Source organism: Mobula birostris, chromosome 24, assembly GCF_030028105.1.
Source record: "Mobula birostris isolate sMobBir1 chromosome 24, sMobBir1.hap1, whole genome shotgun sequence".
Lineage (NCBI taxonomy): Eukaryota > Metazoa > Chordata > Chondrichthyes > Myliobatiformes > Myliobatidae > Mobula > Mobula birostris.
In genome coordinates this window covers 43902365-43930036 of record NC_092393.1, presented here as the reverse complement: position 1 = coordinate 43930036, position 27672 = coordinate 43902365, and the positions used below count along the sequence as shown (strand labels likewise).

Below are 27672 nucleotides of genomic sequence, written 5' to 3'. Positions count from 1 at the left end.
AGAGAAAGGGCTACATTTTCTGAGTTCAGAACAATTCTAAAATTCTGAGGTACCATTGACATGAAAGATGCTTTGAAGCGATTTCCCCTAACAGGAGATTCTAGAGCCTATGATTCAGCCCTTTAGTGTTGAAATTGAGAGTTTTCCTTACTCAGAGGACTGTGCAATAATGGAGGTTAAGTTGCAAAGTGACTTCAAGACTGAGATCCATAGATATTTTAGGGACGAGGTAATCAAAGGACCCGACTAGGTGCCAGGAAAACAAAGTTGATGTAAAGTTCAACCATGATCTTATTAAAGCTAAATCCGCTTAAGGGATCTGCAGCCTTCTCTTGGTCCCAATGTTCTTCAGCTCTTCAACTGGTTTCGCTTGTTAATGTGCGTTTAATAAGGAAATTAAACTGCTCTGTGGTGACATCTTCAAATATTTATACTCCAGTAAAGTCTACATATATGAAAGACAGAACTTCAAGTAGACTAGATTGGATCACTTTAAAAGGTGTTTATTGGTCATATACAAAATAAAGTAAGCTGTATCTCAACAAACATACAGTATATACAGAAATAAATTAATGATGCATCCAATGGAAACTGATACAGTTAATTTTCATGGCAGTTATGAATACATACTTATCTACAGATCATAAAGTACAATAATTTAGGTAATAAATACTTATTAAATGGACTCTTTATACAAAGTACGACAACAGAGTGATTCATTACACCCTTTGGGCCAGAATTTGATACAGGCAGCAAAGTCATCAAAAGAGCTATAACCTAATTTACCTGATACTGCACAATCTCCCATCACTCCATGTGGTTGCATGTAAATCTCCTCACAACATTCAATCTTCGGTGTGATTACAATCCTTCTGGGAAGTAAAAACCAAACTTTTTTTCCCCCTTTACATGGATCCTTTCACAAATTTGATCAGCTAGGTACTTTTGCTAACAACCCATTCCTTGATACTGATGTGCATGTTTTACAGCTAACACACTTACACTTCTCAAATTTGAGATATGTAGGCTCCAAAAGATTGAGATGGATCTTATGGAGGGGCAGTAAATTTGAAGCAGCTTTAAAATCAATCCAGGAGCCAGCATTAAGTATGAACGTTTCAAAGATTCAGAGATGAGTAGAATGGGCAGCCACATCAAAGAAATTTGTCAAAAAAAAACTATAATATTACAGCTAGACTAGCCCCACGTAAAAGCAACATCTAAAGCAGCATTTTCTTCTGATGCACGTTCACTTCCCAAACATGTCCAGAGAAAGGGTTTCATTTTAAATAATCAAAGGAGCAAAACTTTGAGGTTCCACATTCCTGATTCTTACACTAGCTCCTTATGTTTAACTTCCCAGCGACATGCAATCACCAAATATTGTGTCCATAATGGCTGGTAATGCATCCTAAAGATTTCCAGCATCTGGTCAAAGGGCTGTAACAAATATAAAGCTGAATGCAGCACTCTGCCAATGAGTACAATAGCAAAACAAAATACCTGCCCAACCAAATCCAAAACGTGAGCACTTCTCTGCAAGGTGTTGGATATGCATCCCGGAGTGCCGACCATCAAATAAGGCAAATGAGGATATTTTATCTCTTATCTGGTCGCATTGTTGCATTAACCCACGAAACATTAGCAAGCAAAGAGGAGCAGAATTGCTTGCAAAGTTGGGAAGCACACCCAAATAACTGAATAATTGTGTGAAAATCAAATCATCCGGTAATCACCCAAAGATTCATAGCTTGATTTTTTTTTGCTTTTATAATTTCTGATCAAGTCTAATATCATTACACGGTTACGCTTTTGCAAGAAATAAAATATTCCTCATTAGCAAGTGCGAAATATAACATTTCACGTGGGATCCAAACCAAAGGGTTTAAATGCAATAGTCATGTCTTTTCGTTATCTGTGCTAATATATTAACAAAACTGACCTTTAGCCTGTTTTATTCCAGTCTATAACTTTGAAAACTATAAAACACAGACATACACACACACACACACACACACAGACACTCACACTCCTGTAATACAAATTCTTTAGCCCTTATATCGATACATTATTTGTACAATGAGTAGTCACCTAGCTATCTGTAGGGCACTATTCCAGCACTGTTGTGCTAGAAACAAATTGCTGTTTGCATATTTGAAGAGCCTCACTTTAACTACAATCACCAAGCCGTACGCACGTACGCCACACACCTCACGTACAAAAGCACTTGCTAAAACAAGCACTTACACTATTCACAGAATAAACGTCACAAGAGCATTAACAATGAAAAACAAATCACTTCAGCATCTGAATGGGAATCAGAACAAGGCTTCAGTTACATTTGTGTCCCTTCAGGGAAGTGTCAGGGAGAAGTGATTCTTTTACCGACCGGTGTCATACTGATTAGCTTCTTTACAAAATGTCTTTAAAAATATACTTCTTTTAAACAATGTCATACTCCACATCTATTAACTCCCATAGCGTTGGACGCATCATCATGAACGCCTGGTTCTCCTGATAATCAACAGTTTCTCTTTCAAAATGTCGAACTGATGCATTCTAAAAGCCCTTTGAGAAAGTAATCTTCAGCCCATACAGTAATCTAGTGCAATTTCCTCTTTCCTGGTATAAGAACTCTGCTTCAAATATAAATAAATGTTGCTTTAGGATTATTGTTCATGTTCCTAAAAAAATATTACCCAACTTGTAATTCCCTCTTGTGGGAAACTACATAATTCTTAGTTAATCCTTGCTGGTTAGGCACAGTCAAATATTACAATTGACGTCATAATTCTACTTCCCAAAATGGCTTTGAAATAGGTTTGCCCGATTGAAAATTAAACAGGTAGTCTACATATTTAGATAAAACTTCCATTTTAATCTCTGGAGGCTGGGGGTGGGGGTACCGTTGGAAGCTTGGAAGATATACAAATGTACCATTTGTTTCAAATTCAACTTTCAAAACTGCTCTGTGATTGAATAGCATCCATTTTAAGAATGGTAGCTTCGCTTAAGTTTAAAAGGCTTCTAGAATCAGATAGTTTTGATCGATTTCACAGTTAGTGTTAAAAGAAACTCAAACCAAATGCACTTATTGTCACTTAACACCTGTCCGTACGATTCCACACTCAACGGCATGCTCAGAAGATGCGACTCAAATTTAAATTCTAGCAGTAAGTTGCTGTGTAGACGGGTGATGAACTAGTCACAACACAGCTGATGCATTTTTCCAAAACATTTACACATGGCACTAAAAGCTGGCCAAAGGCAGGCGTCATCTCAGCACCAACCGCTCAACATCTCAAATGGACGTCCACAGAGCACGGGCTAAATGTGGATGCAATGTTTTAGAACTACTGTGTGGAGATTTGGAGCTATTTTAATCAATATTGTCATGAACTATAAAAATTTAAGAATAAGATGCATATGCATTATTGCATTCCAAAATTTTTCAGGTTTGACAAAATTAACAGATGTATTCAGTACAAGTTATTTGATTTCATTGGGATACTAACCAAGAGCCGGCCAGTGGAATCGTGGTATCTGCACTGGACTTCGAGGTGAGTGGTCCTGGCTCCTTGCACGCTTTCCACCTGTGCTGGGTTGAGCGCTGAGCTAGCAACTCGGCTTCGTAAAAATCAGACAAATGCTAAAGAAACTTTAAGGTTGCCACTCAATGCGCCCGCAAGAGCTCATGGTCAACTATTATGATCGGGGATTCAGTCCTTAAAAGATTAGTCAGAGTTGAGATGCTGAGAGTACTTTGCACAGCCCTTCATGGCACAGGTACAAATTGTTTCTGACAATTAAAAAATAATTCTTTCATACTTAAACTATTGCGATAAGAACAGCGATTTTACAATTACAATATCACAATTAGATTGTGGTGTGTGAGAAATCGAAGTCATATGTAGTTTAGCCAAATAGATTTGTATTTCCAATCAAACATTAGGCTAGCCATTCAACAACAAACACTGAGCAACTCCAATAACAACTCAACAATTGAACAGCACCTTTGATTACACAATCAACATAAAATTACATGAGACATTGAATATATTTTGCATTTCCAAATCTTTGTAATATACATTCTACTTCACTACAACCAAAGAAGAAATCCTTTAGTCTGTGTTGGTAGTAAGTATGCACAAATTAATGCAAAGTTCAGAAAATACAAAGGGAGTACCTTTTGGAGACCGTTGCAGTGTACAAGCCAACAAAAAAAAACTCTCAAAGAATTCAAGATTAATCACAAATTAACCCTCACATTTTAAAGAAAACTACAGAATGAATTCAGGTTTTAAATGCTTAACAATAGATGCTGTGCCGAGTTTGATATTTCTGGTAGGGTTAAAATGGGGCAAAGAATATTTCAGAAGCCAAGACTGCTGATTGAACCAAACTTGAGGTTCGCGTACGCCCTTAAAGTTGGCCGAATTCTTGTGTAAATTCACATGTGCAGCAGGTGAAGTGAAGGAAATACAGAAAGAAAACACACACAACACAAACCTCATTGTGCTCACACAGAAATAAATACAGAACTAAACTGTAAAGTAACACTAACCTGCATATTAACACATCACAGATACATCACCCCGAATTCACTTAACACGCTGCTTCACTAGAAAGCTATTGATTTCAATAAGCCACTCTAGAAACATCTGTAAAAGCTATTAAACAATTTTTTTTGAATTTTTTGTATATAAATATCGTATGATAATCTGTGTACTTATAAAAATTAAACTCGAATACCCTTACATGTTGACAAAGATACTTTGTATACATACACTAAAGAGGAACTTTTACTATCAAAGATTCTCTGAATATATTTTCATTCATATGGTTAATCAGTCCCTTCTACTCACACTTGCTCTTTAAAAGCAGTTTCAGCAAAAAGGTTCAACACAGCAGTCATTTTCAAGGGTTGGAAGGCCTAACAGCAGCTGATTGTAGTCAGCAGAATAAACAATGAGTCACAATTCAGAGGACAAATCCCTCTTAAGTGCTAAAGAACAGGTAATAGTGTTTTCCTTTCTGGTGCTTGGATTACTGCTTTTCTATTACCACTTCAGCTAAAGTTTTAGGAGACAACATAAAACACTTTGGTACTATGACAATGGGACTGGGACAAGCAAATGAGGTCACTTCAAGTTAGTGGTAATCCGTCCATCCACTTGCTATAAATTCCACACAGTGTATATGCATTAGTTAAGACAACTAAACATTTCCTTGTTGAAATCAGCAATGCATTAAAATGACAAACTTCAATTTCAATTTCTGCCTCCAAGATGGTCATCAGCTGTACATTGTGATTTAACAGTTTACAAACGACAAGGTTAGAGTTACCAAAGCTGTCTGTTTGAAATATCCAAAGGAAGAGCTCCTAGTGAAACTGCACTTTTGAAACGATTGAGAAGCTCACTGTACAGATGACCATTTCACGTTCTTAGATTGGGGCAGACAGATGCAAGGCCGCTGGAGCAGCTCAGAGTTACGAAAGGACATAATTCTGCCTTCTCCCACTTGAAGATTTTAAGTACTGTGCATCTTAAAATGTTTTTAAAAATATAAATTAAAATCCAAAATTTCAAATTTATGCTCTAAATTAGTCAAGATAAAAATGGTAACATATGAATAGAAAGGAATACTTAACCATATGAACAGGTCATTTGAACTACCTTACTCCATGGTGATACGGTACACCGTGTTCAGATGTGCATGAATATGAGAAGCTGTTGACTGGTCAATGCACAAAAATTAGCCACAAGGTTTCGATGTGAGATAATAACACCAATAAATATGCACCCCTCTGGATTAACGGACTGTCACAAACCTAATTGGTTGACTATTACTGTACTACACAACTTTGGGGTTTATTTAAACATTTAATGAGGTCACTTTTAAAATGCACCAAAAAAAAGGTTTCTTGTTTTGTCAACTTTATTCAAATTAGTGATGAAAAGCATTAATGGATCTGTGGGGTTGATCTATATGATGGCATGGTGGCGTAGTGTTAAGCGTAACACTATTACAGCGCTAGCAACCCGGGTTCAATTCTGCTGCTGCCGCCTGCAAGGAGTTTGTACGTTCACCCCTAGGCTTCCTCCCATATTCCAAAGACACACAGGTTCATAGGTCAATTGGTCACATGGCTGTAATTGGGTGTTGCAGCCTTGTCAGGCTGAAAGGGCCTTTTGTTGTGGTAAACGTGCGTCAAGTGGCAAGATATTCGAAGTAAACGAAGCTCTCTCCACTTAACTCACACAAAAATGTAGAGCACTCATTTGGGGTACCACAACAGATTTCTATTAATTGTCCTCATGATGGTCAGTTAGAACTGGAGGCCTGTGTAGATATGTGCAAAAATAAAGCCCTCAACATTATGCTGCCAAGCCGAAGGTTTAGTTTGCTATGACCATCTGGGTTGGCTATTTTAACTAACACTTTGCTTGTTCACTTGCCACCAACCTGCATACTTCGGTAGAATAATTCAGTTCAAATGATTGTTTTGGTAGGTGGTGGAGAAAGCATTAAAACCTTGTGTTTAATTCCATGAATTAACCAGTTTTACTACAGACTAGTTTGGCTCTGGCCTATGTCTAGAGCAGTATGTACTAAGATCTTGCATCAGTTTTGGATTTGACTATTGTGATGACACTTGTGGTAGCCACTTTGCCTGGCATAATGGGGCCAATGGCAGAGGTGATGGGACCTCTAACTGGCATGACGGGTCCTCTGGCCACGGTCCTGGCGAAACTCTGCAAGGCCTCATACTTGGATCGCAGGGCATCGAGCTCCAATTTCATGCTGGCATTCTCGGATGCCAGCTTCTCCACCTCCTGCTGAAGCTCGGCCTTCTGCTTCTCCAACTCCTCTTTCTGAGTCACCCTCTTGACGCGGCAGCTGGCTGCGTAGCCACGGTTTTTGAGTGTTCTGCGACGCTGCTTCAGCCGGATGATCTCCTCTTTGGTTAGGCCCCTCAGATGTTGGTTCAGCTCTCGAACAGACATCGAGACAAGCTCCTGATCTGTGAGACTGGCTCCATTTTCACCTGGCTCCCGCTTCACCTGCAAGGGTGGGGGAGAAAAAAGAATTATGAGGAAAGACTGCAGAAGACTAGCACAGAATAACCAAAATACAGAACCAACCCAAAACTAAGGCATCTAGAAATTATGACTCACCAGTTGGGACTTTTTGTCCCACAAGTTAACCACATTTAAATGGTTCAATACACCTTTACTTAATGAGTTAGCTGTTTTTATCAATTATTGCAAGTATTAAATCAATTAAGAACTGGCTTACAGTCCACCATAAAAATAGCAAACAATGGAAGTATTATTGCTGATTTCACAAGTTATTTATATAATAATGATTTTCCGATCAAGGTCATCTTCTAACACCAGAAATTGTTTTCACTCTTAAAACCCATGGAGTTCGTCCATTGTTGTTACACCAAAGATAGGTACTCAGGGACAGTAGCCACTCACATTAAAATACATACATCTTTCAATTAAGTCATCGTTCAAACCATAGGAGATGAAAAAGTGAAAATATTAAAAGCAAAATTTGTTTATGGAGGGGTGTTTTAACTGGGAAGTAAATCAGCTTCTTCACTCAAAGAAAACAGAAACAAGTTAGGGGATGGACCTTAAAACACAATGTAAATGGTTAGCTCAGGGAAAGCAAGATTGATAGGATCACTGATCACAATAGTGATTACTAATGTTTCATTCAAAATGCCATTTATATCAAGACACAGGAGGTTCCTAATATTTCCATTATGGAAACAATCATCTTTTTTTTTGGTCACACTAGCACTGAAAAGCATATCTGCACGTAAACATATTGAGTATTTGCCATGCTTAGTCTGCACCAGTGGTGTAGTGGCATCCGCACCAGACTTCAGAGTGAGAGCCCCGGGTTTGAATCTGGCTGGCTCGTTGTATAGTTCTGGCTCGTTGCTGGGTTGAATGTCAAGATAGCAACTCGGCCTCATAAAACAGAGGAATGCTAAAGCAATGGCAAGGTTGCTGCCCAATCTCCACATTAGTGCAGGGAGGAACTTAAGTTTGGAATAATTTGGGATTTAAATTTAAATGCAAAATTATTTTAGATACATGACATCACTTCTGAATATTTAATTCAGTCATGTACTATTTTACTACTTCAACGCCAAGTTTATTTTATCAAATTTGCAAACAACTGTTTATTTTAAAAACTGAGAGATTCTGCAGACACCGGAAATCCAGAGTAACACACACAATGCTGGTGAAACTCAGCAGGTCAGGCAGGATCAAGTGAAAGGAATTGACAATTGATGTTTTGGGCCAACACCCTTCATCAGGACTCAATTTTATTCGTGTTCATAACACAATTGCAACACAGCTATTAGAATGTTTTAACATTTGATAATTACTTGTCAATGTAACTGTACATTTTCCAGTGCATATTAAAGATTAGGCATTAGAATCACGAAATGACTCATAAACCGTGGTTTTGACCAACTCCAATAATCAAAATTTTTTTTATTTACAGAAGCAGAATGCTGCTCATGCATAGTGGAACTGTCTCTCTCATTCGGGAAGCTCCAGTACTGACACAGGTAACACTAGTGAGTTTAAAACAATACAAGAGCTGCCTGCAAGATTACTGGCCTTTGTATTAGGAGCTATTTAAACTCCCTAACTAGCATAGCTATTTTTCAGTTATAATGAGGCACAGGGTACTGGAAGGAGAACATAAATGTTAGTGCACTGGGAAATGAGAAAATACGATTTTTTTCATAAGATTGAGTTCTGTTAAGTTAGCTTATTCTTATGATGAACAGAGGAACGATTAACATTTTTGGTCTGAGACTCTTCATCAAGTTCTTCCTCCACAGATGATGCCTAACCCACTGAATATTCTTAACTTTTTCTGTTTTTATTTAACATTGAACAGCAGCAGTTTTTTGATCTAGATGTATTATTTAAGCGATTAATAACAAAATGACACAAACTGATTACCACAGAAACTAACAGATGGAAAAATAACATGCACAACATGGTTAGCTTGTCCTACTTGAAACCAATGATGGAGGCAGGAGCTGTGACAACAGAAGTTTAAAAAGACTTTCAAGAAAACACCGATGAGGCCCATTCAGATGGCTCTGTGGACTGTCACAGGTGTCACAGATCAAATGATCTTTGAAATAAGGTTATTAAAAAGTGGGATGGTATTGAGTTTGCTGACTGCCAAGTTCTAAACTCAAATGATCTTAAGCCCTATCCAATATAAATAGCTATGAGTACCCTCACCAAAAGGGAGGTTATACTACAGCCCCCTACTCTTCAAAGGCCATCTACACTTTCCTGTTTATCCTTCACCTGTGAGTTTAGCTGTGAATACCCATTACTTGAGCAGTAGGCCCTCCATTCCCTACCAAAGAGGAGATACTTCCAGCTAACAAGCTAGTTTAAACACAGTTCATTCACTTTTCATGATACATGTTGAAATCCAGACAAAATTCTTAACGCATTTAAAACTCAGAGGCTTTCTATCTTATCAAAGATTTCCAAATTACAAATGATTTTTTAAAACACAAAAGGATTTCCAGAATGCTGGTATAATTCCTATAAATACACACCAACAACTTGCACAAGAACAAGTCATCCATCGCAGAAATCGAAGACAGAAGAATGGATTCTAGTCACCTCATTTACTGTTTCTCTGCAACTTGGGTGACTTAAAACATGTGATATTTTTTCAGATACCTTTTCAGACAGATTGCCTACAAGCTTCTGGCAACGGAGTTCCCAAAATTAATGCTGCAAATACTGATCCTTTGAGTATACAAATCTTCTAATTTTTGATAGATCAGTTATCTGATGTGCTAGGTCATTGTATCAGTCTGGTCTGCAAACTTCCTTAAACCAAATAACTTAGCCAGTGTTGTCTTGTTTGATACAGGCCCAAATAACACAATCCTATTGTCTTACAATTCATCTCTTAAGCAATCAGCCTCGTGCTGTGGGCCATCAGTTTGTATTCTGTAGACAATACTGTTTGTTTGCAAAGCTGTCCTTAACTTCAGACTGGTTATTGCTTGGTATTTACATTAATAACTGAAGACTGGTGCCCACTTACGACAAGAAGCTGAACAAAGAATATTGGATGGAAGTTTAACTTGCTCAAAAACAACCCTGATCTCTGGAAATGTTAGCTGCTATGTCAGAAAGCTGAGTTTGGCAAATAAAAAGTTCCCCTGGACAATGAATATCCATCACAAAAGGCAAAGAAAAACAAGTCTGAATCTGCATCAAGGAACACTAGATAGCATTTTACCAGATTTGAGACAAACAGCAATAATTATATGCTTATCAAGATGGATAATTTGATAAAACAGGAAGGCAAATTTGAAAATAAAAAGCCATTAAAATTCAATGTATTACCAACACAGCATATGTCAAATTCAGAATTTACATCAATAAATCAAAACAAAAATGTTTTCTTTTATTTATCGTTTGTTTCTTTATGAGAAAACAGTAGAGTGATGGAACAGCAATATGTTTTTAAGAGGAGGATCCCAACAAAAAATGGGGCAGCTCAATAATTTCAAGTTTGCTCTATTGTACAAAAATTATCTTTTGATACTGCCTCCAGATAGATATGGAATAGTCAGACAAAAAACTCATGAATGAACCTGCATTGCCATTCAATAAGATAACAGTTGATCTGATCTGGGTGCCAGAACCACTTCCCCGCCCGTTGCCCTTGACTCTCGACTCCCAGATAGATTTTAAAAAATAGTCAATCTCAGCCTTATACAGGTTCAGTGATTCAGTCTTCACAATTCTCAATGACACAGTATCGTTAAAGGCTCGTCATCCTCTGATAAAAAGATGTTCTCATTTCCATCTCAGACAGGAAATCCATGCTCCCTTATTCTAGATTCCCAGAGGAAACTGTCTCAGCATCTACCTCATCAAATCTCTTCAGAACAAGATCACCTTCTCATTCTTGCAAAAGACTGCAAGCAATAAACACAAGCCCATTGCGCTAAACATTCTCTAATGAGTCGTATTGTTTCCCCTCAAGAATTAATAGTTAGCCTTCTCTGAAATTACTCCAATGTAAATATATCCCTTTAAATAATAAAGACAAAGTTGCATGCAGTAGTCCAAAAAATGGATTTGCCAAATTCCCTGGGCAGCAAGACGTGCCATAAACAAAATATTAAAAGCTTGCAACCCAAATGTGAACCAATTCCTTATCACTATCATTCATTCCTGGGGAAATAGTACTTTCCTTATAAAATATTTATCTTCACTCTAGAGATATGCATAAAATATTAACTGCGCAAAAAATGCTTTAAGCCATATTTCATAACCTTTATGGAAAGATCCTGAAGAATCTTGCTGAGCAGAAAAATGTCACTCTAGGAGCAGAAAATGCTGACCAGATACTGCATACCACATTCTTGATGATAAGCAGGGCTCCTGTTACCCCAATTATTCTTTCCACAGTATCGTTGTATTGGGGAGAACACCACAATGTGATATGATTTAACCAGCATACAATCATCCAAACTTTGCTTGATCATCTCACTTTGGAAAGGTTGGCTTTGAATAGTCCATTAATGCCCTAGGGTTCTCTGAGTGGCAGAGAAAAACAAGCTTAAGTTTAGTCACTCATAGCATTGCTTCGAAGAAAAGGAATGGGCATCCACAGAGTCCGTGTAATTTCCCATCCGTCAATGAACAGGCATTCTCTTCCAAAAGAGCTCCATTGCATTCACCTTCAACTCGTTTGTGGGGGTGGAGAAAGTCATCTTCAAGGTGATTATCACCCCTCACAGCATCTGCACTTGCAGCCTACCCCACAAAACACTATGCAGGTTTGCACACTACTTGAAATGCTCAAACCAGCCACGTCAACACTTTCATAAAATCCATCTTTGCAGATCTGACATAAAACGATAATTTTTTTTGTAGATCATGATCAAATTCAGAGGCACCTGCCATTTATTCTCATCTCCAAACACATTTAACCCTTCTTCACCCTCTTTAAATAAAACATCTCTAACCTCCCCAATATGTAATACATGTTCCAGTACTAGATTTTGAGCATTATCTTTTTCTTTTGGCCACTTGAAGGATTGTCTGCACTTTTGATGCTGCAAGATTTAATGAAAGACTGATGTCAACCAAACATTCATCTTCTACCAGTTTTGTAATAAAGAGTTACAGAGTATGATGAAGTCACTTTATAGAACATAGAACACCACAGTACAGGCCCTTCAGCCCACAGGGTTGTGCTGACCTTTTAACCTAATCTAAGATCAATTCAACCCTTCCCTCCTTGATAGTCCTCCATTTTTCTATTGTCCATGTACCTGGGAGTTACATTTTTCCTGTAAATGCCTGCAAGTAAATTAATCTTATAGTAATATATGCTAACATACGTACATTGATTCTAACTAAGAGACACTAACAGTTTCTTAATTGCCTGTACTGTATCTGCCTCTACCACCACCCCTGGCAGGGCATTCAAAAGGATGTGAACAATAAACTCTAATGAATCCCAACAACAAAACACAACAAGCACTTAAAGTCTAGTGGCATAACAGAGAAACAAGTGCACAAAATGTATTAGGGGTACAAATCGACATACTTTCCTTTACCATTATTCTACTGATTCTATGAGCTACAGACTCACTTTCAAAAACTCTCTACAACTTGTGTTCTCAGAATTATTTATTTGCACTGTGTCTTCTTTTGCACATTGGCTGTTTGTCAGTCTTTCTGTTCAGTTTTTCATAAAATTCTAACAAGTAAATGAATCTTAAAGTACTATATGGCAACATTTATGCACATTGATAATCAATTTAGTTTGAACTTTCACTGTAGCCAAAATCACCTACCCCAAGTAGTTAATATTTTTTGCAAAAATTCAAAAGTCAATCATGCATAATGTTTCTATTTTAACCAAATTACTATGCAGTAATTTAGCCAATGGCACAAAATTACTTTTCTTTTAATATCCATTAATTTAACCCAGACTTCAAATGACACAAGGTCACACCTGTTCCTCTGACCTGCAAGGACTACATTCCCTTTCGTAACCACAGCTCATCCAAACCCTCTGGAGATAGCCATGTTGTCCAACCAAACAAAAGTTTATCATTGCAATTGAGTATTTACTAATACCATACACCAAAACAAAACCTCTTGGTAGCCAGAAATTTGAAACTTAGGTATCTACAACAAATGTCTGTTTTGTTTAATCATTAATCACCAAGTGGAGATTGACATTCCAGACACAAACTCTACTTTGATCATGCACATTAAAATAACCTGTAGCTGTCATTCACTGGGGTTGGGGGGAGAAAGACACCACATATTCTCATGCAATACTTTCACTGGTCAGCAACAAAGAAAAGCAGGAACAACAAACGTGATTGTGGAGTGATTTCCTCAATTTCCCAGTATAATAAACAACAAATAAATTATTTTGATGCTCAGTTTAGAGGATAACTTTAAGACTATTAATATGTTTAACAACCATTTTGTGGGTGAGGCTCATTCCATAGTGAGGTTTTATGGGTGATATAGAACTGAGGCAAGTATTAAATAGACACAACGAAAAGTAGAACTGTACCCCTCTCCCCCATGTCACCAACACATACGTGCAGCTTGCTGTTTTCATTAGTCTTCAGAGAGCTGGGCCATTTTCCACTTACATTGTCCTCCAAACATCACCACAATGGTAAAGATTTGTATTTGTAGATATCTACATGAATGATTATTGCAGAGAAATGGGAATTTCTTGGTGAGTTATGAAACAGCAGGTAATACATTACTTTCCTCTCACTAACTGTTGCTGTCCAAGACCCTTATCCCAACTGGTCCCTCGATAGTCTCATTTCCCAATCAATTTCCCCAAAGAACCTTGTGCAATCTCAAGTAATGCAGAGACAGTTTTGAGATGGCATCCCAAAATCTTGGATATTAAAGCCATTTACAGGCATAGGGCAGGAAGTAGTTTTCACCCAACCAGGATGACAGTCATATTCTGCATAACACTTCCCCAAAACTGTCACACCAAAAATATCCTAGATACTTCGTCTTTGATTCATCGATATTCACAATTTTTCGTGGTATGCCCATCCTTTGAAAGCTTTTGATCAGATGTATAGAACGGGAAGTGTAATCATTCCAGACAATAATGTACAAGCCCCATTTCCAGAAAAGTTGGGATATTTTCCAAAATGCAATAAAAACAAAAATCTGTGATATGTTAATTCACGTGAACCTTTATTTAACTGACAAAAGTACAAAGAAAAGATTTTCAATAGTTTTACTGACCAACTTAATTGTATTTTGTAAATATACACAAATTTAGAATTTGATGGCTGCAACACACTCAACAAAAGTTGGGACAGAGGCATGTTTACCATTGTGTTACATCACCTTTTCTTTTAATAACACTTTTTAATCGTTTTGGAACTGAGGATACTAATTGTAGTAGATTTGCAATTGGAAATTTTGTCCATTCTTGCTTGATATAAGACTTCAGCTGCTCAACAGTCCGTGGTCTCCGTTGTCTGATTCTCCTCTTCATGATGCGCCATACATTGTCAATAGGAGATAGATCTGGACTGGCAGTAGGCCAGTCAAGCACACACACTCTGTGTCTACAAAGCCACGCTGTTGTAGTCCGTGCAGAATGTGGCCTGGCATTGTCCTGCTGAAATAAGCGTGGACGTCCCGGGAAGAGACGTCGCCTTGATGGCAACATATGTCTCTCTAAAATCCTAATATACGCCTCAGAGTCAATGGTACCTTCACATACATGCAACTCACCCATGCCGTGGGCACTGATGCACCCCATACCATCACAGATGCTGGCTTTTGCACCTTTCGCTGATAACAATCTGGATGGTCGTTTTCATCTTTGGCACAGAGAACTCGACGCCCGTTTTTTCCGAAAACTAGCTGAAATGTGGACTCATCTGACCACAGCACACGGTTCCACAGTCTTTCGGTCCATCTGAGATGAGCTCGGGCTCAGAGAACTCGCCGGCGTTTCTGCATAGAGTTGATGTATGGCTTCTTCCTTGCGTAATACAGTTCCAAGTTGCATTTCTGGATGCAGCGATGGACTGTGTTGAGTGACAATGGTTTTCTGAAGTACTCCCGAGCCCAGGTGGCTATAATTGTCACAGTAGCATGATGGTTTCTTAGGCAGTGCTGCCTGAGGGCTCGAAGATCACGCGCATTCAACAGTGGTTTCCAACCTTGCCCTTTATGCACTGAGATGTCTCTGAATTCTATGAATCTTTTCACAATATTATGTACTGTAGATGTTGAAAGACCTAAATTCTCTGCAATCTTGCGTTGAGAAATGTTCCTTTTGAACTGACTAACAATTCTCTCACGAATTTTGGCACAAAGGGGTGAGCCACGACCCATCCTTGCTTGCAAAGACTGAGCCTTTGATGGACGCTACTTTTATAACCAGTCATGATACCTCACCTGCTACCAATTAGCCTGCTTAATGTGGAGTCTTCCAAACCAGTGTTACTTGAATATTCTGTGCACTTTTCAATCTTATTTTAACTCTGTCCCAACTTTTGTTGAGTGTGTTGCAGCCACCAAATTCTAAATTTGTGTATGTTTACAAAATACAATTAAGTTGGTCAGTAAAACTATTGAAAATCTTTTCTTTATACTTTTGTCAGTTAAATAAAGGTTCACGTGAATTAGCATATCACAGATTTTTGTTTTTATTGCATGTTGGAAAATATCCCAACTTCTCCGGAAATGAGGTTTGTAAATAGGCGATTAGTCAGTCCAACAGCTGCCTGATCAAAAGTTCAAAGTTAATTTATTACCAAAGTACATATATGTCACCATATACTACCTTAAGATTCATTTGCTTGCAGACATTCACAGTAGATACGAAGAAATACAACAGAACAAATGAAAACTACACACAAAGACCGACAAACAACCAATGTGCAAAAGACAAATTGAATTTAAAAAACTGAGAATATAATTGACAACATGGGTGATGCAGGCTAACTCTCTTCCAAAAGTCACTCAGACATTGAATTAGACTGTAGGAAGTGTGTATCCAGATCCTCTTCTTGTGTTACAGATAATATGTCAGATTCCTCCATCACAAAGCCTCAGTACATCCCAGCAGAGATGGTTATACAGGTCTGTACCTCTGGCAGTCTTCAAAATAGACTCGTCAAAACTGGACAAGAAAACCTCCAATTATCAGCTTCCATCAGCTGATGGATCAGTTGTCATCTCAGCCGAGCAACAACTGGAATAAATGCCAGAAATATCAGAGCACAAGGTGCACTCAGGGTGGAGGCTTCAATACAAATAACCAGATGTGGCTTCATAATACCACCACCATTGACTAAACTGACTGGGTCTGAAGCAGTTACCAGACTAGTTACGTGGCAGGTACTGAACAAACTACCATCACTAAAGGTCAAAAGCAGATGCCGTTTCAGTGACTCTTCACTCAACCTTGCAACATCTGGACAGCAAAGATGCATAACCAGGAAGCCCTTCATTGATTACAGATTGGCATTCAATACTATCACCCCCTCAAAACTAATCTATAGCCTCAATACCTCCTTGTGCAACTGGATTCTCAATTTCCTCACTTGGAGATCCCAGTCAGGTTGGATTGGCAACAACATCTCCTCCACAACCTCCATCAGCACAGGAGCACCACAAGGCTGTGTGCTTCGTCCCCTGCCGCACTTGTTTTATACTTGTGGCTGAGCACAGCTCCAAAGCCTTATTCAAGTTTGCTGATGACACCATTCTCGCTGGCCGATTCAAAGGTGCTGATGAATCAGCATATAGGAGAGAGATCGTAAACCTGGCTAAGTGGTGCCACAACAACAGGCCAAGGAGATAATTAATGACTTCAGGAGGAGGAAATTGAAGATCCATGAGCCAGTCCTCATTATGAGATCAGAGAAAGAGGTCAATAACTTTAAATTCCTTGATGTTATCATTTCAAAGGATCTGTCCTGGGTCCAACACCTAAGTGCCATTATTATTCGGTATGTCATCCAAAAACTTTGACAATCTTCTATAGATGTGTGGTGGAGAGTATACTGACTGGGTGCATCATGGCCTGGTATGGAACACCAATGATCTTGAATGGAAAAGCATACAAAAGGTAACGGCTACAGCTCCGTCCATCAGGTTAATGCCCTCTCCACTATCAGGCACATCTACATGGAACGGTAGTGCAAGAAAGCAGCATCTATCTTCAAGGACCCCCCCCCACCCCCCAAACACCCAGGCCATGTTCACTCCTCACTGCTGCAATCAGGAAGATGGTACGGGGGCCTCAGGACCCACTCCATCAGGTTCAGGAACAGTTATCACCCCTCAACCATCAGCCTCTTGATCTGGTGGAGATTACTTCACTTGCCCCATTACCGAACTGTTCCCACAATCTACGGACTCACTTTCAAGGACTCATCTCATTTCCTAAATATTTATTGCTTATTTTGTTTACGATTATTATTTTCTTTCTTTTTGTATTTGCGGTTTGGTTGTTGTCTGTCTTATTGGGAGCAGTTTTTCATTGATACTATTGTGTTTTCTGTGAATGCCCTCAAGAAAATGAATCTCAGGGCTGTATATGGTGACATATGTATTTCGATAAAACTATAAATTTACTTTGAACTTTCTCAATCTACTGGACTGGTTGGAATGACCACTACTTTATACAGACTGGAACATAGAACGGTATACCACGTTACAGGCCTTTGAGCCCACATATTGTGCTGACCTGTTAACCTACCCTAAGATCAATCTAACCTTTCCCTCCTGCATAGCCCTCTTCTTCTATCATCCACATGCCTATCTGAGAATCTCTTCAATACCTCTAATACATCCACCTCTACCAGCACCCCTGGCAACGAGTTCCACATACCCACCACCATGTGTAAAAAAAAAACACCCCTGACATCCCATTGCTTCCGAACACCTTAACATTATGTCCCCTTGTATTAGCTGTTCCTGCCCTGAGAAATTGTATTAGCTGTCCTCTCTATGCCTCATCATCTTCCACACCTCTATCAAGATACCCCTTATCCTCCTTTGCTCCAAAGAGAAAAGCCCTAGTTCACTCAGTCTATCCTCATAAGACATGCTCACTAATCCAGGCAGCATCTTGGTAAATCTCCACATCTCTGAAGCTTCCTATAATGAGGTGACTAGGTTTTGCCTTCACTAAGGACTTCCAGATTTTGTGGCATTACTGTAGTACCAAAGAAGCTGGACACAGCAAGCTTATATCTGTTGTGGACTAATCAACAGGGACATATTCCTTTACAGTCTGTAATCTCATTGGTGTAACAGAACATTTTTTATCATTAGAAACAAACGAAGGGATCATCTGTGGTTTAATGAGGAATGTGAATAGCCAGGCAGGGAACAGTTGTGGAAGTGAAGTCACAAGGAACACTAGTGGTAGTTAAGAATGGAAGATACCCACCTGAAGCAGCTCATCACCTGCTTAGTTAAGAGCACGGAATGAGCCCAGCTCAGCAGTACCACAACTAATGGATTAGATCAAACTCTGCGGTTCTGCAACAGGACAGCTTGTCTGTTTTCAGCAGACAAGAGACTGCAGACTTTGGGAGACGGGAGAAAACACGAGCACTGGGAGAACCCTGCGGGTCAGCCAGCATTTATGTAAGGATAAGGACAGTTGAAATTTCAGGTTGAGACCCTTTTATCTGAACTGGAAGATCTTTATCTGGAGATTCATTCTTGAGATAGCCTGTATAGAAGCTGAGTGGAGCAAGAGCTGGTGTGGACAGGTGAAAAAGATACGTTGGCTCCAAGATTATCACCAGCTAAAGCATTTAAACACCACAGAAGCCCACCCTTACTCAGTTTGAGTACAAATCCAGTTATGCTCAACTTAAATCCAGGGCTATTTGGCACCAGACCTGAGTCAAATGCCTGAGGAGAGTTCAGAATGGCAGCATTCAAATGAAATACGCACAGCAGCCAAGACCCCTGGTGAAAGTGAAGTCAATGATCATCAAATGGACTAACATTCAGAAAACAAAAGGAAGAAATGTTTCCACAATCAATGGACTTTTCACCTCATGTCCTCAAAACCTATTGATTATTTATTTATATTATTGTTTCTTCTTTTTGTATTTGCGTAATTTGTTGTCTTCTGCACTCTGGTTGAATGCTTTAGTTGGGCAGTCTTTCATTGATTCTGTTATAATTACTATTCTACAGATTTGTTGAATATGCCCCCAAGAAAATAAATCTCCGGGTTGTACATGGTGACATACATGTACTTTGATCTTTGGCTGCGGTTGTCAGAGGTATAACATCCCAGTCCTACGGCACCGCTGCCAACTTGTTCCTAGGTTTAAACAGCTTTAGTTGTGTTATCAATAACATTACTTTCATTTTAAAGTTAGTTTTAAAAAAATGATCAGGAATGGAAGTACAAGTTTATTCAATCATTTGTGCCTCCTTCCGCTATTCAAAAAGATTACAACCAACCTTTTACCTCAGCATCACTTTCCTGCAATAATCCTTCACTTCCCGAAAACCAAAGTACTCAATGGCCAAGCCACCACAATATTGGTTGTGTAGTAGGATGAAGAATTTCAAAAGATTGTTCACCTCAGGCCAAATAATTGCTTCCAATTTTTCCCAAACTATTCTCACATCACAAAAGTGGGATGCAATAACCATATCCAATGATCTCCAATTACCTATCCCTGACATTCAATGGCACTACCATCACTGAGTTGCCATGGGTGCAAGAGGGGTGGGAATTTGAGTGTCTCTGTTCACCAGAAACTCAGCTGAAACAACCATAGAGTGTTACAAGAATAAGTTAAAGGCTGACATTACTCATCTACAAGGCATAATTCTGAGTCTGATAAGCTAGTCTCCACTTGCATTCTCAACAACTCCCAAGAGCTTTCAGATGATTTGGTACTCGGTGGCCTAGTTGACCCCTATCTCATCCACCACCCTTGGTATTCAGACCATCCACCAATACTACAAAGTGGCTGAGTAGCAATCAAAGTTTACCCTGCTGTTTTTTTTTTTTGCCTAGGTTGTTCCAGAAATGCCTTCCCAACTCATTGTCTCTATCCAAGGTGACCAAGGGCAGCAACAAGATACAAACACCTACACTTGCAGGCTCCCCCCAAGCCATATGCCACCTTGACTAGGAAGATTTGAGGTTCTTTCATTGTCATCACCACCCTGCCTTGCCATGCCTAAACAAGAGCAGTGTGGGAGCATCTTCACCACAGGATTGCAGCAGTTCTAGAAGGCAAACAAATCAAGCAAGCTTCCTTTTGGTATAAATGGCTTTAGTTTTATACATAACAGATAACGAAACAGTTGCCATTAATTCCGAAAATGCTTTATGGTTTGAATCGTCAATGCACAATTTAGTTGGCTGAGTCATTTATTTTCTGCTGAGGTACAGGATGTGCTAATTCAGACCACTTGACCAAACTTTGTCAAAGGACAATGAAATTACAGCCTTGAGACAGCATGTGTATATTGGAACCAGGATGACTGGTAGATGGTTACTGGTAAATAAGGCTGGCCATCTGGATTTCATGAAGAACTACCTCGTTCTGATGGGGCGGGGGGGAAGCATCTTTTCAATAAACGAACGTGGCATGATTTGTCACAAGCAAGAGAGAATCTGCAGATGCTGGAAATCCAAGCAACACAAGTGCCAGGGAGCTTGCTGGTAAATGCCTGGAGTTCATCAAACTACCAGCATTTACCCATCCTGAGGGGCAATGTTTGAGCCTGCCACTTTAATGTAGAGGTGCTGAGCCTGCCAAACGCCAGGATATGCTTTAACAATGTGTTCAGCAAACTTGCCATACTAACCCGATAACTGTACTGGGGAATCTACTCTGTGCACACAAAGCAATTTATATCTACCATAAACACACGAAAGTCTGCAGAGTGCTGGAAACCTAAAGCAACACATACAAAATCCTGGAGGAACTTAGCAGGTCAGGCAGCATTATGGAAATGAATAGATAGTCAACTTTTCAGGCAGAGACCCTTCTTCAGGACTGGAAAGAAATTTATATCCACTGAAAAGACAGCAACTCCATTCATTTGAATAGAAGAGGTAAACAGGCAAGTAAAAAAAAATGTTATTTCTGGTTTTAATAAATTTGAGTTTGCATTAATTCTTCAAGTTGCTTAAACATCTTTTGCACTTTGATATTTTTTTAAATTTTCAATTGCATTCATTAATTTTAATCTTTTTTGAAAATCATTATCAATCTAAGACCATGCTTTTCCCAGTGGCTGAGCAGTCTTCAGCCATTCAGAAGGTTATTCTAGTCTCTTCATGTTACAGACTTGCAAATCCTCACTGTTGAGGGGGGGCAGGGTGATAGCTGACAACAAGCAAACCTGTATTTAATACAGCAGCTAGTTCTGCCCCCAATATTAGGGGGACAGAAGTACTTTTTCTCAGCATAACCTATATTGCAACATTCATTTAGCAATGGAACAAACTGCATCAATCAAACATGCACCATCACAGTCATTTCACAACTACAAGTGAACTGTTACTTGTCCACATCTGGAACTTTGCACACATCTTTACAAGAAAAATTCAGCTACCAAAACCTACATGCAAAAAGCACCCACCCAAGAAAAACCTCAAATTTTATCTGTGAGTCAATTCATTTTTAGTTACATCTTACATTCAATTCAGATTTACTAAAGAATTGGTTCACATACCCCACAGAGAGTTAGCTACTTAAGATTCTGGAACTGACCTGTCTAGAAAGCTGGGAGAGCAGCAAGGAGTCAGGATGATGGGCAAGTACACTAAATTAGCCAGATGTGACTGGCAGTGCCCCTCAAAGGTCCAATGGTGTTTTGACATTTTGGTAATCTGACACAAATGACTTGGACGTGTAGCTTTCTGCCCCATCATTTGAATTGGTCAACAGAGAAGGGCAAAATTATTAATCCTTTTGTCTTGCAGTGTTTATGAAATGACATAAACAAACAGAGCAAATGGGTTAAAAACACACACACACACAGTTATTTCAAAGTAGACTGCTAAAATCTATCTGCAAGTTAAAGTTGTGGACAGATTCTGAAAATAGTGAAAGCTAATTGATTTTAAAAAAAGGAGAACAGCAATTAAGAACAACCCTTTACGGCAGCTCAAGATACAAGGGACACACACTAAATGCTGGAGGAACTCAGCACACCAGGCAAAAAGAGTACAGTCGATGTTTCGGGCAGAGACCCTTCAGCAGGACTGCTGAAGAGTCTCGTCCCGAAACGCTGACTGTACACTTTTCCATAGATGCTGCCTAGCCTGCTGAGTTCCTCCAGCATTTTGTGTGTTGCTTGGATTTCCAGCATCTGCAGATTTTCTCCTGTTTGTCAAGAAACAAGGGAACAGCAATGGAACCAGACCCTGGGAAGGACAATGATTATGGGTGGAACTTCACTTACAATTTTTTAGAATGTTACCCAGGCTCAAATGGTTAATTTGGCAGGCGTAACACAAACTTCAGTTTTATGCCTTGGAAATGGCTTACAATTTAAGTGAAACTTTTACAGGAAAATTCAAGTGTCCAATTCTGTTTAGGCAAAGACGCTTTTCAGAGACTCAATACCCAATTGTTATACATGGTTTTGAAAGGCCTAACACAAGCAAAACTAGAAGATACTTGTATATTTTAAAAGAGATGGAACTTTGAGATTTTCCAGATCTCAAGTCTGGAAAGTCTGGATTTTAATTTTCAATACTGAAGGACAGATTTTTTTAAACCAAACAGATTACAACAGGGCTCCATTTCTGTGAACTGTTCAGTACCCGAACAGTTCACAAGTTGTAAATATACGTAGCTGCAAACAGAGCACTCACATGGCAGGAGATGTCAGGGGCTCCGCAGCAGCTGACACACCCATTTCTCCAATCTCCCAATCACTTGCTCATCTGCACAGGCTGCATTTTACAGTGCCTTGAAAAAGTGTTCGGCTCCCAACCCTTCGTTTGCATAAATGGGTATTACAACCAGGGGTTTTGATCAATGTAACAGAGTTTTAATTTGCTAATCACGTAGCTCCCCCCCCCCCACCACAGTAGAACCCAAATAACGGGGAAATTGTAAAGCATGAAAAAAAAATCAATAACCGAAATGTCAGCAGTCCCAAAGTATTCATCCCCCTTTGCTCAGTGCTTTGTTGAACCACCTCTCACAGCTATTACAGCCAGTAGTCTTTTTGGTTAAGTCTCTGTTAGCTTTGCACAACATGATGGAACAAGACTTGCTCATTCCTCCTTGCAAAAATCGCTCAAACTATGTCAGGTTGGGGAGCAGCGGTGGACAGCATTCTTTAGGTCTTGTCAGAGATGTTTGATCAGGTTTAAGACCATGACTCTGACTGGGCCACTCCAAGATGTCGAATTTCTTCATTTGAGGCCACTCCATGGTTGCTGTGGCAGTGTGCTTTGGGTTGTTGTCCTGCTGAAAGACGAATTTCCTCCCCAGTTTAAGCTTTCTGGCTGAGGCCAACAGGTTTTTGTCCAGGATCTGTCTGTATTTAGCAGATTCATCTTCCCATCAATCCCTGCTGGTCCCTGCTACTGAAAAACATCTCCGGAGCATGGTGCTAACTCCACCACACTTTACAGTTGGGTTGGCGTTACCTGGCTGACGCGCAGCGTTAGATTTACACCACCCGTACTGCTTGGTGTCAAGGGCAAGAAATTCCACTTTAGTCTCATCCAACCTCAAGGCCTTCTTCCGTATCTTTATAGTATCTTTTAAGTGACACTTTCCAAAGTCTTCCCGGGCAAGGATATGTTTCTTTTCAGCACTGTGTGGCATTAATCTAATACTGCGCATTAGTGTAGAAAAAAAGGAGCACGTGATTCACAAATACAAATTCTCAGTTAAATTGATCAAAATCCCTGGTTGTAATACTCATTTATGTAAACAACAGGTTGGGGGTTGACTGCTTTTTCAAGGCACTGTAAGCTAGGTACCTGTAAGCTACCCATAAAATGGGTAGGACCTATAATGCAGAGCAAAAGCATTTACGTGGAGTAAGGTCACAGATCTGTCATGAACATAGTAAATGGCAGGATCATTGGAGACCCAAGTCACCCCAACCACAAACTATTCCAGCTGATACCCGTCTGGGATACGGCACAGTAGTACAAAAGCCAGGACCAACAGGCTCCAGTACAGCATTTTCCACCAGGCCATCAGACTGATTAGTTCATGCTGATACAATTGTATTTCTATGCTATATTGACCGGTCTGTTATATATACTATTTATCACAAATTACTTTAAATTGCATATTGCACATTTAGATGGAGACGTTAACGTCAAGATTTTTACTCCTCAGGTATGTGAAGGATGGAAGAAATAAAGTCAATTCAATGACTTGAGGGACTAAATGTCTTTCTCTGATTATCTTTCAGCATTGAAATTCACAATAGTTCAGGTACTATACCAAAGTTTTAGTAGCCAAATCACACGGAAGCTTTTCAATTGAACTACATTAAAAAAATAACAACTATTTTGCAACTGAATTGCTCTGCAGAAGTCTGTTCAAGATGGCCTGGTGGTGACAAAACGGCACTTGATGTCCTGTTCAATTGCAGAGGGTGGGAACGGTTTGCAGACTTGTCAAGTGGTTATCAATTTGCAGCTGTAAGTCAGGTTGCAAACCACACTTGCCAATAGCAAACTCTTGTATGGCCAGTGAGTGAAAGAGAACACAAATGTGCTTTAACTGGGCTCAAATTTCTACAGATCATTATATCCCACACCTCTACCACGTTTTTCCCCTTGGTAATTAATCGAATTTTCTATCAAGATCTAACCTGTGCAGAACCCCAATGAAACAAATCATTCCACATACTTGTTATTCTTTGTAAAAGTGTTAAAATTCACCCTCCTAGTTCACGATCATCGCAGAAACCACAGCTATGTTAGTTCTATCAAGTTAATTTCAGAAATGCAAGAATTTTTTTAAAAATTTAAATACATGATTGCGAGATCCCAAAATTGGGTTCGCCACGTAAAATGATGGAAGTGCTGTCAAGATTCAGGAATGATTTTTGCCCTTTATGGGTTGGTCATTGGAGCAATTTTGAACCACTGAAGATCAGGACAAGTTTAAAAATAGTTCCCTTTAAGGTGAACGTTTCCAGTAGTAAAACACCATCAATAAACTTTGCACTGGGTGTGTTCGCCTGCGATACAATGGAGATTCGTCTACACAAACCTCCAGCCCAGATTTTAATCAGACAATTCCTCCTGACTCTCTGCTGTTGCATTCCGATACTGAATCAACTTCCTCCATAGATTGCCACAAAAACCATTTTTCTGTCTTTTACTCAGCTCAGGCCGTAGCTGACCAATAAAGAGGATGACTAATTGTAGCAGTTCATAAAAACAAGAGCGATGAGTAATTTTTGAGAAAATGCTGTGAAGTTTCACTTTATGATTAAACCAAGCAATGTTCCACCAAATGTACTTCGTGTAAGAAAAGAGTGGAAATTGCCGTTGGTGAGATTAGCAAACAAATCATTGAACTTTATTCGGAGCTCCTTTGATTGATATTTAAAACAGGTATCATTTAAGTTATTTGAAATATTCCAACAAAATAACAGATGGAAAATGACGTTACTGTATTACAAGCATCAAAACCTGAACCAGCAACTTCAGTTATACTATAGTATTCTACTATTGCTCAAAAATAATTGTTTTGTTGCTTACTACACTAAACTCAAAACGTCCCACAATATGCCAGCGAATGAATCAAATCAATGCTAAGTAGAATATGCACAAAATTCTGGTTACTCGATGATAGACCTTAAGAGCAGCGGTTCCCAACCTGGGGTCTACGGACCCCTCAGTTAATGACAGCGGTCCGTGGTATAAAAAAGGTTGGGAACCCTCGTCTTAAGAGGAAAGAGGTGGAGTGACAAAGAATTTAAGGGAAATTCATAGCTTATGGCCTTGACAACACAGTCTAAGTCATTGGTGTCATGGTGTAGTAATTAACTTTCAGAATGAGCAAGAGGCCAAGATTAGTGCAATGCAGATATCTCAGGGTTGCAGGGATGGATGAGATTACAAGAGGAAAGAGAAGGGCGAGGCAACTGGAGCAATTTGAAGGACAAGAATTTTTCACAAGAGGAAAGCCTTATTATATATCAAAAAGTTGATTAGTAAACTGACCGTGCTGGGAGTTAAGAGCCTCACAGCTGAGCTCTGGATGGCCTTTGCAAGCCTGAAATATCTGCACTTCATAATGAAACAAGTTATTCAGAAGTACACTGGAATAGTCAAGTCTGGAAGACAGCAATGGCAGGACAAGTGCTTTGCCAATGGATAAGCGGGGTGGAATATGGATACATTTCTGAATTAGAAATAAAGGGGTTTTAGTGATGACATGATCCCACAGTTCAAAGTATTATCTAAGTACAGATATGTCACCATATGCAACCCTGAGATTAATTTTCTTGTGGGCATACTTAAATCTATAGAACAATAACAACCATAACAGAATCAACGAAAGACCTCAACGACTTGGGTGTTCAACCACGTGCGAAAGACAAACTATGCAATTACAAAAAGAATCATAAATAAGCAATAAATATCAAGAGCTTGAGGAAAAAGTCCTTGGAAGTGACCCCATAGGTTGTGGGAACAGTTCAGTGATGAGGCAAGTGAAGTTGGTTCAGGGCCTGATGGTTGAGGAGTAATAACTTCTTGAACCTGGTAGTGTGGGTCCTGAGGCTCCTATACCTTCCTTCTAATGGCAGCAGTGAGAAAAGAATATGTCCTGGGTGGTGGAGGTCCTTTATGATGGATACTACTTTCCTGTGACAGCATTTTGTGTAGATGTGCCCACTGGTAGGGAGAGCTTTATCAGTGATGGACTGGGCTGTATCCACTGCTTTTTGTAGGACTTTCCATTGAAGGGGATTGGTGTTTCCATACCAGGCTATGATGCAGCCAGTCAATATATTCAAAGATAACAAACAGCCTGACTCAGCGTCAAAGAGTTGATGGCTGCAGAAGACTTATTTTACTGGAAATTTCTGCTGATCTAGAGCTGCATATTAGCCAAGCAACTTAGAATGGAACATTGGTTAAGGAGATCAGAAGATATTGTACATTGAACAATTGCCAGTTTATTTAGACGTTACAGCCAAGGGCAATAACTTAGAGGATCAACATGTCCAGAGTCTTGAGATACAAAGGTAACAGTGAAGGCCAGAGACAAGAACCCTTTATTGGCAATAAAGTGAACTAGCTATGAATGATCCCAACCAGCTGCAGGATTCCAAAATAATTCAAAAGCTCAGTATATTGTATTCTAGCACAAGATCACATTTATTACTCAAATGTCATTGTTCTGTTATCACAGAACACCCCCCTGCCCCCCCAGGAACAGGGAAGCCAAAATTTAGAGCACATTGGTTGAAGGAGAGAGGAGGAAGCATTTTTTTTTTTTTTTTTTTAAAGAACTGTGGGGGGGGGGGCTGCCGACGGATAAATATTTTGCCGCGTCAGAAACAGTGCAGGGTTATGGAACGAACAGCCAAAGGAATGCTAGAAGTGTAT

At 39.4% G+C, this 27672-nt stretch overlaps 1 protein-coding gene across 3 annotated transcripts in view; it reads right to left on the bottom strand.

Moving 5' to 3' along the window:
• The window catches only part of mafga (v-maf avian musculoaponeurotic fibrosarcoma oncogene homolog Ga), a 96689-nt gene that overhangs the window by 30645 nt on the left and 38372 nt on the right, over positions 1-27672 (bottom strand). For all 3 annotated transcript variants that reach the window (XM_072242094.1, XM_072242096.1, XM_072242095.1), the window contains exon 3: positions 492-7067. In XM_072242094.1, coding sequence (XP_072098195.1) covers positions 6615-7067 — 453 coding nt within the window. In that variant the 3' untranslated portion in view covers positions 492-6614. Of the gene's footprint in view, positions 7068-27672 lie in introns of those variants that run through there.